The sequence below is a fragment of the Tachypleus tridentatus genome, chromosome 4 (assembly GCF_004210375.1).
Source record: "Tachypleus tridentatus isolate NWPU-2018 chromosome 4, ASM421037v1, whole genome shotgun sequence".
NCBI lineage: Eukaryota > Metazoa > Arthropoda > Merostomata > Xiphosura > Limulidae > Tachypleus > Tachypleus tridentatus.
In genome coordinates, this window is record NC_134828.1 from 96420417 (window position 1) to 96439156 (window position 18740).

The window sequence follows — 18740 nt, forward strand, 5'->3', positions numbered from 1 at the left end:
AAGAAAGAATTATGTTGGTAACCTTAAAAAGTCTTATTCTCAGCAAATAGAGCTTCACTGTAAGAATAAAAATATGTTTATAAAAGGTAATGGTCAAAAAAAAAGGTTGTCACTTGGCTAGATAGGAGAGAAACAATATCAAAGGTATTAGAAAAAGCCAAGATATTTCGAGAGATAGTTCTAAGGAAGGTACAAGAAGGAGAGGCCTAGAACTCAGTCACTTTTGTGACATAAATGCAAAAAAACAAAGTTACGATACAAATGTAAAAGTAAAATAACAAAAAAATAAGAAGAAATAAGAGTACCAAAAAGTAAGGAAACAAGGTCGGGTTGGGTGGGTTAACTTTACAACACTTGACGGTTTTTGACAAAGTGCAACCTTAAAGGGGGTATGGACATCCTTCCGCCCATTTTTATTTCATGTTTTACTTGAACACTGATCCAGTTAAGTTATAGACTTGAATTAGTTTTATCAGTAGCTAATTTTTTCTAAACACGTAACAAATTTTAAAATTTCAAAAAATCAGCGGTTTTAATACTATTCTTTTGGTTCACTCCATTAGCAGTCAGATAGATATAATGTCTCACATAACCAGAGTATGACTATTGGAGCTTCTTGTCTCGCTTCCGATATGAAACACCCCTCTTATGATACCATGCATTTGGTAACGGTTACGTAATATGATTACACACATACATGTATCTTTACTTAGTTGCTGAAACAAAGGTTAAGAGAGAAAAATTTATCTGTATACATAATTCATTTAGTTTGAACAATCAATCACCAAGTTACAAAAAAACATATTGAGGTTGCACTGTGTCAAAAACCAAGTGTTGTAATATTATACCGTCTGTTGTTTCTAACTTCATTCCTTATTTCTTAATTTTTATTTAAAACTATTTCAAAATAGTTGTTAAATCTTATTTTTTTAAATACTTTATTTTTATTTCGCTTTTACAGTTCACTTGTCATTAAGTGTTTTGGTTGATAAATCTCAAAATTGTTTTACATATTATTACTTGTCGCACAAAAAATATAATTTTCTAAACTATTATTTATTCTAATTATACTTTTTCTTCGTCTCCTATCAGTTACACATAAACACCTTATAGTATTTCGTAATTTTTGGGATATTTTCGAAGGTGATACAATAACAGTATAACTGATTAACATGCTATAATAGTCAATTTTCATTTACCCTTGACGAAGGAGTATCGTTTTATGAAAGCGCTCAGGTTATTGAATTTCTTTTCTCGTACGTGCTTCTGAATAGCATGAGTGTAATGTAATACTCATATCTTAAACTTTATTTGCAAAGAAATCAGAACATCATTCTCTTCACAAGTAAGAAATACGAACAAAATAAATTAACTTTCATTGTGCCTCGCAATTAGTGACACAAAGAAGTTTATGCTTGGAATTCATAATTCCCTTAGACTTTATATATTAACCAACTATACTGTTACTTTTTTACCTAAACTGTTATTGGAAAGAAATAAAAATACCTCAGAAAATTAGTGTGATTAGAAAACTTTCGCTTTTCACATTTCAGTCAACCATTTCTGATTTTATAAGTTGCAGCATATTTGTTCTACTCGGACTTATTTCTCTTTAAACAACACGTAATAAATTAGATCACCATAGCCTAATTCTTATTGTTATCCGTTTATGTTTATCATAATACTTTATTGCTTTCATTCTTTTGAATTTCACGCAAAGCTGTATGAGGCTATCTGTGCTATCCGTCTACAATTTAACAGTATAAGGGTAGAAGACAGGCAGCTAGTCATCACCATCCAACGCCCATTCGTGGGTTACTCTTTTACCAACAAATAATGGGATTGACCGTAATGTTATAATACCCCACAGCTGAAAAGGCGAGCATGTTTTGTATGATGTGGATTCAAACCTGCGACCCTGAGATTACGAGTTGAGCTCCCGATTGTTTTTGATTTTGTCACATACACAACTTACATGCCTCTTGTCACATACACAACTTACATGCCTCTTGAGTTCTTTTGTTCTTGATAAAATTTATTTCTTCAAATTGAAAGACTTCGTCTTTTCTCTTCCTTTTAAAATGCCCCCCGCTAGTACAGCGGTATGTCCACGGGTTTACAACGTTAAAATCAGCGGTTCGAGTCCCTTCGGTGGGCTCAGCAGATAGCCCACTGTGGCTTTGCAATAAGAAAAACACATACACTTCTTTTAAAATTTAGCCATAGGAAAATGGTATGTACAATCCTATGTCTTTCAATCTATCAATAGATTAATAAAAGTGGGATACTTTGTTGAAATATGCAAATAATATTTTATTCGATCTTCTTTTTTTAGATGGAATGTTCTGAAACAAATGAAAGATTATTATTTTTTTAAATATCATGTCCTAGGTTCAACACAACCTTAATTACGTACCACTGGAAAAGCATCATTTGATATTCGTATTGATCGTTTTATTTAAAATTCGTAAACATTAAAGAAGACAGAATTACATCAGCATTTACACCAAAATTGACATTTGTCACGATATCTTAAATTTCTGAACGCATATATGTTTTTGAAACAGCGGAATACAGACTCTTAGGATATACAAAAAAAAAAAAAGAAAAATTATGTAACCAACAAATCCTATAATAACTGCATCAGATTATCACCATCAAGAAATACGGTTTTTATGAATATTTTGTCCAATAAGAAACTATTTCATGAACTTATGTTTGAGGATATATATAACAATATTTAACAGAAAGAAAAACAACATTAACATTAATCAGCCCATATAAAATGCTTCTTCATTGATTAAATAAAGAGTATTTAATTTTTTTATAAGCGCAATGTTAAAATATCTTTAAATGTAGCAACAAACGTACAGCTACATGGTGTAAACGTGGCTTAAGTAATAAATAGACAAAGTTCAATAAGCAAAATAATATATCTAAATAAACGATATAAAAAATAAAACATTAAACACAATTTTGAAACCAATACAACTCAAAGATATAGAGAATGAAAGGTCTTAAGTCTTCGAATGAAATAATGTTTTATTAAAAATTCTACGTTAAAGGACAATATTTTCATTGAAAAACACCTCGTGGTGATATTATTTTTGTAAATTTTAAATACAAAATTTACATTTCTGGTACTTATATTACATATCTATTTCATATATGTAATTAGTTAAATACTAGGATTAATTCTCAGACTTATTATTATTATTATGTGAAGTATCTTGTTTTTAAAAGAAGTCTCGCTGTGTCTAACGAATTTATCATAAACTACACAGCTTGTTATATAGCATCGGTAAGCACGTTATCATAAGTAGTCATAATTTACACTTTGTTAGTGACCGAAACCTTAAACAGTTCATCAAAAACAAAAGATAAAAGTTTTGATTCTATGTCACCACTTAGGCCTAAGGTAGTAATCTCACCCAATTATTTCAGTGGCTGTGACGAGTGAGATTATAATGTAAGTATGTTTAGTTTGTTATACCTCTCTCACAGAATTGTTATTATTGAATTAATAAACGAACAACCTATCAAACACAGTATCCTTTTATAATATGTATATATTCGTAAATATGTGATACAAAAGTACCATTTGCGCAAAAATAAGTCTTTCAGTGTTTTTACAGAATTGAATTAGATTGACAGAACATACCTCAACATAAAATGTAATTCTTAATCAAAAAGGCAAGAAAATATTCAGATAAGCTACTCTTTCTAATGCAATGGGAAGTAAGTGTTCCTTACGTACATTCAAAACACCATTTATTATTTTATAGAACTGTAGTCTATCTCAGGATAAGCTTAACAGTGTTTGAGTAATATTATGCATTGAATTTTGCATAACATTATTGTTTGTGTCAATTTTTTTATACCCTGTACTGCTTAAGTTCTGTGATAAACCAATCTGTTAATAATATTGCTTCTTTATAACTAAAATTGTCCCAAAACTGTAGTAAACATCTCAGCAATATTGCTTAATTTATTCCCACTCCACAACTTCTCTATGGTATTGCGTCAGAAGTTGTCTGCAACAGGTAACATTTAGACAAAATTCTAATGTAAGTAATTTTTCACACAAAATTTTTACTGGGTACGTTACTACTAAAATGTTTCGGAATATTGTCAGTGTCAGACATTCATTAAAATACTTAGTAGATATAGAAATACATACATCTGGGTTCTACTATATCGAATTATACAAATTATTACAGGATATAGTGTGTAATAGTAAGTTAACATTTGCTTTAACTACTGACACAGACTTGAAAAAAAAAATCGGTTAGAAAATTAATATTTGTGCAAAACTGATAAACATGTTGACCAGCAAGCTTATGTGATCACAATCTTACGATTTGTTTGTTTGTTTTTGTTTTATAGCAATCAGGTTCTATATCGGTTTCTAACCTAAAATCGGTTAGTAGTTCTTTATCTGCTGAACGTATTAAAACAAAATAGAAACGGTTTAAATACTGTAAAGTAAAGACAGCGAAAATATATGGTTTCAATTTATTAGGTAACTGAAGATAATGAAAGGAGAATTAAACCCACTAGTTTTTTTTTTTATAATCCGCCAATTTTAACTCCTATTTTTAGTTCTGTAACTGAGGCGAGAAAAGTATTTAGCATCGTGTAAACATATACTGATTGTAATTAAATCAATAACAATAAATGGTTTATAATACAACAGCACATGTATATAAGAATACAGAACCTCTGTAAACATGCTCTACTTACATGAGAACTTGCTCAGCATAAAACATTTCCTTGTTTCACGTTAAGTACTCGGGATGCACCATGGAACATAACACCTTACTATGTGTACCACATACATAAATACCTATAACGTTAACAACTTACTTAAGTTACACTAATTTACTTATGGAGTTACCTCTATAAAGTTTTACTTTTTTTTCTTTTGGAAGGAGAGTAAGAAACAGTACGCAAGCTGAATAATATTAACGATATATATTTTTGTTTGCCTACGTACTGATACGCTAAATTTCTATACCAAAAGCTTTGACACTCACTTCTCTATCTATGAAGCAGAAAGAAGGTAAATGTTTCATGCAAGTAGTTTCGTTTTATGAAATGTTATATTTCTTTTCCTTGCAACTACGATAAAGTTAGTGAAGAAACTTGTTGCCTTAGGCCTGTCTGGTCACGTACTTAATATTATTATTGACGCCTGCCTGTAGTTGATGATTATCTTTAGATGTTTAATTCCTTTCATAGCATGATTTATTTTTTTAGTTTCTATGAAAGATTACGTCCAACACTAGTATAATAGTGAATACATTTTCATGTTGTTTCTTTCTAATTTATATTACTTGTTTCAAGCTGCGAGATGAGGCGCCGAAAAAAGGCACAGAAAAGTTGAAACCATTGTAAAAATGGTAAACATAATCAAGCACACGCGGTCGATCACCATGGCAGCAAATTTCCACTCTGCTATGATTTCGTTTGCGTCATCTTCGTCCCGTAAATGATTTGTGATGAAGCGGAGTTCACGCGTGATCGAACTAAGTTCTCTTTGCGTAGTAATACAAGAATGTATAGCTGAGCTATCGTCACTTGAAGGAACGTGTAAGTAGCCAGGTGTAGAGTAAGCTGTCCGAAAGTCGTCGTCGATTTCCAAGACGTTGGCTAACAAGCTTCTGGAAGAACGTTCTTTTAGTTCCATTTCTTTAATTTTTTTGTTAAACATTACTCTTTTCTCTTTCATTTTTCGACCTGGTCTGCTCATACGTAATATCCATGGAAGCCAAACAAGGAATAAAGATTTTATCTAAAGATGAAATAAAAGTAAAATTCTAATAAGTCACACCATTACCAACTGAAGAAACTAACAAAGTTGATAGACAATTATATCACGTATAATATGCAAAAGGACAACATTTTTTTCTTCAAGGAAATAATAATATGATATGGAAAAGGTTGAGTGTATTACACAAACCTTTTGTACTCAAATATATTTTTAAATTAACATAAAACGCACATTAAAAGTCTTTATTCAGATGCATAATATACCTGCTAATATTCACTCTTAGTCACCCCAAATAAGATCTGCTCAGAAATTGTCACCAGACAAAATTCCAGGGAAAAATTTATTACTTATGTTCGTGCTTTCATACCCTGTTCCATTAATGCCTGGTTGTTTAGGCAAAATGTACCCCTTGTACTGAAAACGAATGCCTCTTTTATTTCCTGAATTGTTAATTTAATAATTCGATTTTTCTGTAATCGTTTCCATTCTGCTTATTATTATTTTTTGAGAAACAGTGCTTCTTGCTGGTCTTTGATAGAAGAACAGACTATCAGATGTATTCGAATATGCAAACCGATAAAAGAAGGAAGTAGCAATAAGTTTGGTATATAGAGATCTATAGGCTGTACAGAACTATCAAACGTTCGATAGGGCTGTACAGAACTATCAAACGTTCTTCCTAATTTTCTTTATTAGACGGTGTAGAAAATGTCCTGGAGGTTCAGTTACGTCCATATACTCACCACTCTTAATAGACATACTATGGACTTTTCATTCGTAAATGGAACAAAAATGAGCGTTCAACCGGTAACAAGCAGACCAGTTATATAGCTTAATATCCTAAATAGTTATTCAAGCCACGCAAATGACGGTAAAGCACAGTGAAAGTCGTTTTGATTTTTGCGGAGATTTCGCAGCACTGACATACGGCTTTAATTTATTTTATTAATAATTAATTAATAAACAAGATTTTATGTTTTACTTTAGTCATTGAATGGTTCGTGCCTGGATAGTTGTGAAGTTAAGGATGCGCAAATCATTGAAAATGATCTATAATCAATGAGAATATTGTATAATGTAAGTGTAAGCATTTATGTGAATGGACGAACAGACATTATATAGTGTTTTTGTGGAACACATTACTCGAAGCTGTATTGGAGTAGCATTAGAACCAGATATACGATCATTTGGGGATGTTCTAGCGTCACACTGTCAAGATTTTAACTATTCATCTCGAATAAGAAACCGTTAAAGTTACACACTAGTCAGCAAAAAGTCCGAATCTCATTTACCATAAAAAAATATTTTGCTATCCTTTATGCATCCTGTATTAAACAAATTAGACAGGATATTCCGTTGTTGATCAAACTATCCTGAATGCCGAGAATAATTGTTACTGAATATATCGTTTTGTCAAATGAGTTTGTTTTTTTGAAACAACTTCAATGAGATCCCTCTCATTTTTTAACCATTTTGAATATTGCTAATGAGAATACTACGTTAACAGCTTTTGTGAATAAATCTTTCTTTTAAAAATAAACAACAGTTCCACATCTGTCTGTTTTTATCAGACTGGAGAAAAATTGATTTACAGTCCTTCCCCTTTAATTGTTGGAGCAGCATGCTAGACAAATATATATAACACTGATTTTAATAACGTGGGTGCTTGATAAATCAAGCATGAATATCTGTATAATTATTAATATTTCTATATATTCATATATATATATTTAAAACTGTAGAATAAATATTTAATTTTTCTGGTTCAAATGAGTCTTTTAAAGCATCGATATGAAACCGATAAGGCGAATATAACATTTCATGTAACGTACAATAAATACTTCTATACGTGTTTATGTCTAAAAACAAATAGTTTTGAAGGTCTGATTCGATAACAGTGAAAAGTTACATACATCTGTAGAGGCTTAAAACCCATGTATAAATAATGTTCATACATACATAAATAGCAATGGGCAGATATTTATGTACAGTGCGTACATAACTTTAGATTAAAAAAATTTCGAATATCTAAATAAAACAGTCGCATGAAAACCATAGCCGATGAACAGTCACGGTGAGCTAGTATATATCAAAACTACAGAATGTCTCTTGCTTTTGAAAAAGGTATGAAAGAGCCTTTTCCAAAACTAAATATTCATACATTCAAACTATAAAGATGTGTTAAAATCGAGAAATTATAATACATAATATTATCATTTTTATTTAATTATATTCGAAAATAAGGGAATATGGATTAACTTGCAATACCAGAACCATCCAGAAGGAGACATGCAACTAACTGTACCTTAGCAGTTGTAAACAAATTGCAGTGTTTTGTAACAGGTGATAATCTACAAGCTAAAAGGTCGGTAACAAGACAAAGATTTTGAACATAATCAAGAAGGACCTTCGTCTGGAAACTAGGAAAGCAGATTATGGGTTAACCATACTAACGCTTCTATCCATATTTACGATCCACCGTTGTTTATTATAAGGAGCTAAAGAATAAAATGGGTATTCATGTTGTTACATACAAAAGCATAGCGATTAAGTCGCCAGATGCGACGTCTATAGATTTACATGTAAATCATACTATTGGAACTCATGATGGGAAAACGGCGTCGACGTGCATCAGACGGATCGTGGAAAATACCGCATTCTTTATACACAGCCACCTTAAAAGAGAACCGTTTCTGTTGTTTTTTATAATAGAAACTAAGTTGTAGGGCTACTATTAACACGTACAGTAATCAAATAGTGCATTACTGCACACGGCAACATGAACAATAACGGAGTGACGAGTCTTTATATTGTTTCAATAAACCCACTCAGCTTCTGTTTTACTTTCAGAGAATAACTCACTATTTTCCAGAAAGAACTGTCTATTATATTTTGTGTATTCAGTTTCCAAGTAAAGCGAATGTCAACACAAGTTATACACATTTACAAGAAAAATTAATATATGTAGCAGTATTAATCTGATTTTTGATTTTTAATTATAGGATTTTCACACCAACGTATAAAATACATTTCATCTTCAAAAGTATAAGTACTTAAAACAAAAGAACGTTTAACTTAATTTGTTTGTTTTCGTTAAACACAAAGCTATAAAATAAACTATCTGTTATGCCCACTGCGAAACCCGATAATTAGCGAAATGAGTCTTATGAATTACTGTTGAGCCATGGGGAGGGGTGTTTAGCTCAAACAAAGAATGAATCAGAATATATTTAATTCGGTTATGTTAATTTTGTATAAGTATTTTAGCATTTAAGGTCTTTCTGAGAACTGAATTTTTTGTTAAATTTTCCTCACATTTTCTTGTGATAAATATAACAATTTTTTATACTAATATTTTTATTTCATAATTTAAGTTTATAAATTTGTAAACGTTTTCATTAAAAGGGATAACGTACTTTTTTGCTCCATAATTGTAAAATATTTGATGAATGACACAAAAAAATTCTCTGGTATTTTCTAATGAAAAACAAAATCTCTTGTAAAACCTAACATAAAACCTGACCCATAATAAACTATTTTATAAGTGTTCCGATCACTAAGCTTTGAAAAATTTTTTGTTGTTATCCTAGCAAAATTTTGACTAAAAAATAAATGTTTCGTGAATGTTTAATATCCAAAGATTAATGTTTGATTCGTGAAGCATTTAGGAGAAAGTGAGAAAAGACTACGGCCACCATAACCTTAAATGCGGTTTTTACCATTTTATATAACTGTAATGAAAATGCGAAATATTTTAGAATGAACCCGTATATAATGTAGATGTATTTCTAGTTAAAACGAGTATTTAATATAGACCTTATTGTGTTTGGGTTGTTCACCTGTAAAGATGCATACAGTGGATCCATAACATAGAGTACAAGCCCTTCATTTAAATGATAGCAATTGTAATTGAAAATAAGTGTTAAGTTTAGGAACTTAATTAAGTAAGCAGGGTTTAAGAAATTTGTGCTCCATGCTTAAGTTGCGCATTATCTATGACGATAGCACCAAAGAACATAGATACTACCAGACACTCATCGTACTCCTGTGGCAGAAGTATATAAAAGCAGTAAACGTAAACTGTGTCCTTTCTACGCATACTACGTTAACTATAATTCTCCATTGCTTGATATCACTGATGTGAAGTTCCCTGATATATCTATTTTGTAGCTATAAAAACTTTAAAGGGATTATCATAGATTAAAATTGCTCTATTATGGGACAGGTTTTATGTTAGGTTTTACAAGAGATTTTGTTTTTCATTAGAAAATACCAGTGGATTTTTTTTGTCATCCATCAAATATTTTACAATTATGGAGTGAAAATATTTCTTCTTGTCTTAAAGGTAATCAGACGGAACTATGGCAAAACTGTGTAGATTCCAAGCCGACACAGTATACAGAGAAATCGACGTTATTTCAAGATCCATCCACATTCGTAATTACAAGGAAAAACAACACAACACATTTACACCAAACAGACACATTTAGCACCAAGAATACAAAATACAGGTTACTATGTTTAGAATACGACTTATTGACACCTACACACTGTGGCATTTCATGGGTGTCCGAGTTACGGTGATGGTAGTTCAGAACAACAACTGTCATGACCACTGAAAATGCAACCATTACCATGGTACAAGCAAAATATGTGCCTGTAAAGAAATATAATAATTCAAATCATTATTAGCAATGAAGATCAAGTTTTGTAAGCTAAATGTGAAAACATATCCACGCGAATACGAATAACATTTATTGTATTCATATCCTTGTATATATAAGATATTTTCACTAAATATAACTGTGAGTACGTTCATGCTATCTTCATACATGTTACAATCTATTTTTCATTGTAACAAAAATTGCTTCAATAAATAATTAAAATATTATCTTAATGGGAAGCCTAAAATAGCTTTAAGTTTTTTTTCTAACTGAAATTGAGCTAAACAGATTGTTTCATCAATTATGCAGCTGTAAAATTAATTCTTGAAAAACGAAAACAAATAGCTTATATCAAGAAGAAAATGCTTCGTCAAAATTAGTTTGTATTTTTAGTTTTCCACACATTGTTGAAAAAATACACCTTTATAAAATTAAAGCAAAATATATTTAAAAAAATTAGAACTAAGCTAAATTATCTGTGTAAAAATATTTTTCAGACCGACCCTTTACCATTCAGAACTTTTTCATATTTTCTCAGTTAATACCCACTTTGATTGTCCTCTTATTGGTTTAGAAGAAACAAACCTTTATCAATAGAATTATTCTCAACTGATATGGACTAATAATGAAATTCAATAAAATTAAACTAATAAGCAATTCAATTATCCCTCGAAAGAAACAGAAACGAGTTAAAATTAGTCACTTTCAACTCTTTGATGTGTCTTTGAAAACCTTTTTTTCTTCCAAACAATATATGGCTCACAACTGATATTATTAAAGAATTCTATGTAATTAAGCAGTTAAATTTAATAAAAACACTCCGTAAAAAGTGTCATTTTCAAGCTTCTAACAGAAAAATATATTACGCAAAAACATGTACAATACATCTCTAAATTACATAATAAAATACCTTCAATATCAATAATACATAAACAATCATAACACATAATCACACATATAAAACTCATCACATTAGAATTATGTGATGGTGGACAAGCTAGGAACCTGTTTACATGTATCATGCAAAACATGCACCAAAGGAAAACAGGGATCTAAAACAAATTATACAGGTAATAACATATCTTACGCAAGAAGAATGCTAATGAAATGTAAGAAGTGCTTATCTTATTAAAAGTTTATATACAAGGTTTACTCTGTTAGAGTGGAAAATATATAGGCTCAGTAACAGTGAAGTGTAGCCACGTAAAAAGAAAAACAGTATATTGATTCAAAGGTTGAAAACAAGCTGTATAAATATTTATCGATACATTTACTAAATAAAGTTCAAGCTTGGACTTTAAAAGGTCACTACTAATTTGAAACATCAAAAATATTTGGCACCATCCAGTCCTGAGGTTAAACTCGTGTTTTAATATACATTTCCAGTGGGCTTATAAATCCATGCACTAAGCTTAATTACTGGTAGGCATTCAGAAGTTACACACACTACCTTTTAATATATCAAGCTTACGAGGCTACATAATGACATCCAACTGATTAATCATACCTCGTATTATAGATAAAGCGCCCTAGATTTCTTGCTACCTAATTTCAGCTTTAATATTATACTTCAACTCATGTCTCACGTAGCTGGTCCGATAAGATATAAAATGAACGTCGGTGATTAGTTGATTATAATTTGGGCTTCTTACCTTTAAAAGCTAAAGAGATCTATCTGTGATAATGGCAGCTTCACCACGTATGGAACAATTCTTGAATTTTCAAAGAAGTTGACAAACAAATTCAAATAAATTTTTTTTATTCTACCAGATGTTTTGGCTTACACTTTTTTCAAAGGTCTATGAATGTCACAAGTTAAAAATCTGGGTTTAAATTAAAATATCTGAAAAGAATATAAAACTCTAACAATATAATGGGAGGGCGCACGGTGAAGAGCACTAAAAGTATTGTTGAACGGATTAGAGTCACAAATCATAAAATAAATGTTAAAATTAGTAAATAAAATGCAAAATAAATAAATAGATAAAAATCAATAACATTATAGGGGCCAGACGACTTATCTGTTAACGTAAGGCGTTTGGACTGAATGAAAAGGGTTTTATTAAATTTTCTGTCAAGAAATTTGTCACAAATCTCTTAACTATAGTCCAATTTAATTATGCATGTGTTCATGTAATGTTCAGTGGTGGCTTGTTTGTTTTCAATACTTGTAATAGCACAAATGTGTTCTTTGATTTTCAAAAGGTCATTCCATTAATATATTCAATGTGTGACCCCTATAATATTATTATTCTTTATTCCTTAACTTTAACATTTACTTTTATGATCTGTGATTCTAACCCATTCAACAATGCTTTAAGTACAATACAAAGTGCGCTGTTCGATTATATTGTTGTAGTGTTATATTCGTTTCTGATGCTTCAATTTAAGCTCAGTTTTGAAAACTGAAACGTTCATAGTTGAAACGAGGGTTAGAATAAATAAAAATTTGTCTGAATTTTTTATCATCTTATTTGAAAATGGTTTCCATTCTTCAGTCAGCACTGAAAGATTTCAAAATGATAAACAACTGTTTAATTGCTTAGTAGTTATAGCGAGGAAACCGTTGAAGCATAGTTGATTTCAATTAAGAAACAAATGGATCAATAATTCTACACTTGGTAGTCATATTTGTTACAAATATAAGTATACAACATTGTCTGTTATATGCGATATAAATTATATCACATATTTATTAGAAAATTCCGTTCTTTTCAAACACACATCGCCTGTTCTACAATAAATATTTTTAACATCGTGCAAAATGTGCACTATTTTTAGTGCTGCCAAACATCTCATTGATTTTTCACTGATTTTTTTTCCTCATTGCAATAACTCTGTTTCTTATAATTTTTACTGTCCAGAAGAAGAGAGTTTTTACATTTCAATGAACAACAATTATAAAATATGTTGTGTAAACAGGAATTAAATATTAATGGTTTACGTTTGGTAAGGTCAAGGATTTATATGCTTGTTTGTTGGTAAGCACGAAGTTACAAAATGGATTATCTTTGTTGTGTTTGCCATGAGTATCGAAACCAAAGTTTTAGTGTTATAAGTTATCACTGATCCAATTATTCCTTGAAACATTGTTCATACATAAAATATGAAGTATTTGCTTCGATTAAAATGCTATAACTTAAGCAGGTGAATTTCACACGTGGTAAAAGTAACTTAATAAATACAACACCAAACTAAGGACGTCACTAGACAAACACACATGACACACAGGTCGACAGACACAAACATCGCACCTATCAGAGGAACTGCATCTGAGGTCGGTGGCATACTTTCCGCCACGAGAAGCAGAAAAACCGTCAGGGAAAGTAGGATGGTGACCCCTGAAAATAACAACAAGCGAGCATGGGTAATTCATTCTGGGAACACGTTTAGACCTACTACCACTAGGTGATCTAGGATTGATATCCACGTGCAAGAAGGGAGACAAGTGGTGGGGACATCACCTATGATGGACACAGCGTCAGATGTCGGAGGCATGTTTTGAGCTAGCTGTAGCATGAAAACCGTCAAGGATAGTAGGATTGTCACACCTAGAAGAAAAGTTTCACATTACATAAAGTTATTAACCACGCATTCCTCCCGCATCCTCACGTTACTCATGGGATGAAATATTTAAACTTTAGTATATTAGTACTTTCTAACTTATTTGGTATAACGGCATGCCAGAAACAAGTTATTGAATATTCTGAAATATCAATGTATTACATGTGTTTTTTCAAAATAATAAGTGTGTTGTACATTAAGTCAAAAAATGACATTTTTTATGTTCCTGAGCAAATAATACCTCAGAGAAAAGTTTCTTGCACCTTTAGTTTTTCATTTTTCGAATTAATGAACACAAAAATGCCATCAAAAAATTAAAAAAACTATTAAATCGGCTTTGGTAGAACATGCAGCAAACTATTCCCATAACACTGAATGGAGTAAGGTTCAAATACTTAAGGAAGTTTAGTAAAAATGGATTTCTTAAGAGGATTTCTTAAAATTATTGAACATAAAATTTACGCACTGGTGTCACAGAAGTAAATTTTTGAAAATCTATTGTGTAGATGACGCTATATAATATTATACACGTGCACGTGGTGGTATAAAAATAATTTTCTCGCGTTTCTTTTGTTCACCTGAAGAAGAAGAAAGTTGCTCCACCGAGACGTGTAGATATTTCACCTGTGTATTTTACTTTTATCTTATCAACTAAATTATTGTAAGCTTTTAAACGTTAAATGTGTTTACTTTTTTTGTGAAATCTACTCACAAGAAGAATGGTCATAAAATATACTGATACGGATATGCTTTGATTTTCGTAAAAGCATTTTTTGGAGTCTTCAGAACAAAAGGAAAACAGTTGTATGTGCGTAATTAAACATCTTTAGTAAAATGGATACACATCACGCGCCATTAACAAAACTAAAAATAAATATTTAAATAAAACGTAGCTTCGTAATCATGGTTTTGTTCTATCACCGTCGATATTTAAAATACTATAAAATGAAGTTGTTTTAATCTGATACTTGTCGGAATGTCAGATACTACATTAGAAAAACTTCTGAAAACCATCGTTACATTGTGTCTCCCACCAGGTTAAATACTGTATTGCCTTCACCACAAGACTGGAAGACAAATGCACTTTAAACACGTTGTACATAGTCTATTCCGTAGATTATGTAAACAAAATCATATCAGAGAAGCATATGCGCGAAAAGTTTGCGTGACATGACAGAGGTACAAATCAGTGATGTCGAGAAACCCACTTGTTGAGAAATTTATATGCAAAAACGGCTCGTTTGGGTTGAGAAAATATTTTACATCGAAGAGCGAACAACGTTTCGACCTTCTTCGGTCATCGTCAGGTTCACAAAGAAAGAGGTAACTGACCGGAAGCTGACCACAATACACATTACACTTCTTACTCTTTACTACTTATATAGCTTCCAAAGCTTTTACCTTCATTGAGAGTAAAATTACTGTTTATTTGTAGTTTAGCACAAAGCTCCACAATGGACTACGCCCATCACGAGTGTGGGAATCTGGTTTCTTGAGTTGTAAGTCCCGCAAAGATACAGCTGTGCCAATGGAAGGTAGTAAAATAGTTTGAAGTATATTAACCGTGAACGAAAAACTGACTGTAACTAATATATTCACACGATTTCTTTTACACTAAAATCAAATCTTTCCGTCAATTAATATATACGCGTGTGAGAGGCTGACAGAAGTTACTAGAGGTGTTTATATATATATATATATATATATATATTAAGTACGCCATCTACAACAAACCATGATATTTCGTAATCTTATCTTTCGCGTGAACACCAGTATTGTTTGCCAAATTTTGTATGTCATTAAACGTGTTTGGATTTTTTTTTTCAACATTGAAAAACAATTAACTGAAACCTGATTTAGGTTTAATGTTGTAACTAATCGTGTTTTTCAAAATGTTTTATTTTCATGATAAAGTTTATTTACCTTACATAAAATGTTGTTGAAAATGTCTTTAAGTACTACGCTGGTTTAAAAATAACTTTGTAACTACGGAAGCAATGGGAAGTTATTACGATTACTGAAATAGTAAGAAAGCCAGAGAAAAAGTTTCTTTCATCATTGTAAAACTCCAAAACAGTTATAAGTGAACTGCTGTGAATATTAAAACTACGATATGTTTTCTAAAGCAGCTTTCTCATTTACGACAACAGCATGACTGCACAGTTATTAGGTTCTATTAGCCCTCCAGCAGCTCTTTGTTAAGTGATCTCATAGTGTGAATTTTTAATTGGTGTTAGCGTTCCTTGTTTGTTGAGAAAACCTGTATTATTCTAGTTTGCACTAGATTCTTCCATCTACCTCATGTAAGCTGCTACTGGTCAGTATTAAAAACTGCATGTGCGATATGTGATGTTTTTCAAACGAACTATTTTGGATTTATCACAGAAATAACTAATTTATGCTTAGAAACACATATATCAATGCACATAGTTTTCAAGTATCATTAGACATTCTAAATACTTTACGAAACGATAACATTGTGGCCACCACTAGAAATGTTGATAGACGATGTATCTATGCGTCCACAGAAACAATCTTTTGGAGAATCATCGGTCTAATTTTACTAACACAGAAAGTTACTGGATCACTGAAACAATAATATAGAAAAACTAAGATATAAAAGAATTGAGATAAGTGAAAATGGCATATAAATGAATATATAATAGAAACTGATTTCACTTCTGAGAAAATAATAGAAAACTATATTGCTAAAAAAAATTAAAGGAATAAGTATATTTTTTGTCATAAATAAATTTATGTCTGAAAAACATATCCTTTCGTCTACAAGTGTATTTTTTAAGCTTGCGAGTGAAGTTTGAAGCAACTCAAACGAAACTCATCTCACTCAAGGAGAATGCAACTCAAGATACCCTGTATTAGGCTGTTACATGAAACTATGCACTCCTCATTACTTCTTGAAACAAAGACCAACAGAGATCTTTTGCGACTCATTTTGTCAGTGGGTACCTTCATCTTGTGCACCCAAGCAGTCAGGCGCCATCTGAGAGAGAACGAGGTGGCTAGGGTGGTCCAGATGTTGGAGGATGGCCAGACCCAAAGTAGGGTGGAACAGCGCGTCGGTGTGTCATCAAGCATCATTAATCAACTTTGGTGACGCTACCAGGAGACAAACGCTTATGGCAGGATATCAGTTCAAGGCCGTCATCACTGCACAATAGCCAAAGAGGACCGCTACATCTTGACTACTGCTTTGCGGGACATGGTTTTGTCACTATGAAATGACCTTTATCATTCCTCTGGAAACCGTGTGTCGACCCAAACAGTCTGCACGAAAGGCACCTCATAACCAGACGGCCTGTAAGAGGCGTTATTCTGACAGTGTGAGAGCGTGCAGCCAGGTTGGAGTTTGCTCATCAGCACATGAACTAGGAACTTGGTCAACAGGCCACCGTGTTGTGGGCAGACGAGAGCATGTTCATTGTGTTTCGTGATGATGGACGTGCGAGAGTGTGGAGACGCCGAGGAGAGCGATTTTTCGCCTGTAACATCGTACAAGTCGACGCTAATGGAGGAGGTTCTGTAATGGTCTGGACAGGCATGTGCTGTAATGGTCTGGGCAGGCATGTGCTTTGGTGGCCGCACGAACTTACTCATACTCGACAGGGGTGCTTTGAACGTACGACGATATAAGGACAAAATTCTGGAACCCATTGTGAGGCCTTTTGCTGGTGCTGTCGGCGATGGATTCATACTATTGCAGATTAACGCGCGAGCCCACGTTGCCAAACTATGTATGGACTACCTTGACGAGGAAGGAAAAGAGACTTTTGAGTAGCTCACCAGATCTCCAGATTTAAATCTGATTGAACATTGTTGGGATATGTTGTCGAGGCGTGTTAGTGAACGCCAGCACCCTCCTCAGAATGTACAGGAACTCCGACAAGCCCTGGTAGACGACTGGACTGCCGTATCCCAAGATAACATTGATAGACTGATTCGAAGTGTGCCAAATCGGTGTCAGGAGTGTGGCACAGCCCATGGAGGTCACACTAGATATTGAATGTTTCAAACATTTCTTGAATAAACGCATACAAACTGTTTAAAGTATTGTTTCATATGAGATATCAGTTTTGGTGATATTGGTCATTTTTAAAAAAAATATTTCTCCATGTTTTACAGTTCATCAAACAATAAAAAATGTATACAGATGGAACTGAAATGGTGAAAATTACCTAAAAAAATAAAATATTATCACATTTGAAACACTGAAATAAATTATGTAACAAAACGTACTTGTTCCTTTAATTTTTTTAGCAGTTTATAATATGCAGTTGGGCAAACACTGAAATATTAATCCTAAAATGATTAGAGTAAAATACTCCTAGAAAACATGAACGTAATCCTTTGTAACAATAATACAACATTGCTGTTACAATGAAACATAAATTGTTTAAGGTATAGACCTGTTGTGAGACCCTGAAGAATAGTCTAAAGTGACTATGGAAAAAGCTACTTACTGTAGTCACCAAGCAAACAGTATTAGATGGCTATCGTAGTGACTAAAACAGTTAAAGAGAATAACTAACTTCATGCGATAGTTAAAACTTTTTTTATAGTAGAAAATTACTGTAGACATTGGGATAATAATATCACGTAGCAAGACTGTTACGATTATTGAATCGACAATGTACAGTAATTATATAAAAGTTATTATATTCGTGTTACAACACAATTAAAGTGAAATGATCAAAAAGCGTTGTGTAACAGACACTTACTAT

General features: G+C 32.1%; 1 protein-coding gene across 2 annotated transcripts in view; it reads right to left on the bottom strand.

The window, feature by feature from the left end:
• Nucleotides 1–2453: 2453 nt before the first annotated feature.
• The window catches only part of LOC143249726 (neuronal acetylcholine receptor subunit alpha-7-like), a 131093-nt gene continuing 114806 nt past the window's right edge, over nt 2454–18740 (bottom strand). Inside the window, exons 7-9 of one of the 2 annotated variants that reach the window (XM_076500044.1) lie at nt 13692–13778; nt 10321–10430; nt 2454–5794 (exon numbers count right to left, since the gene is read on the bottom strand). In XM_076500044.1, coding sequence (XP_076356159.1) covers nt 5342–5794; nt 10321–10430; nt 13692–13778 — 650 coding nt within the window. In that variant the 3' untranslated portion in view covers nt 2454–5341. Of the gene's footprint in view, nt 5795–10320; nt 10431–13691; nt 13779–13901; nt 13989–18740 lie in introns of both variants that reach the window. The other variant, XM_076500045.1, reaches the window with a different exon arrangement.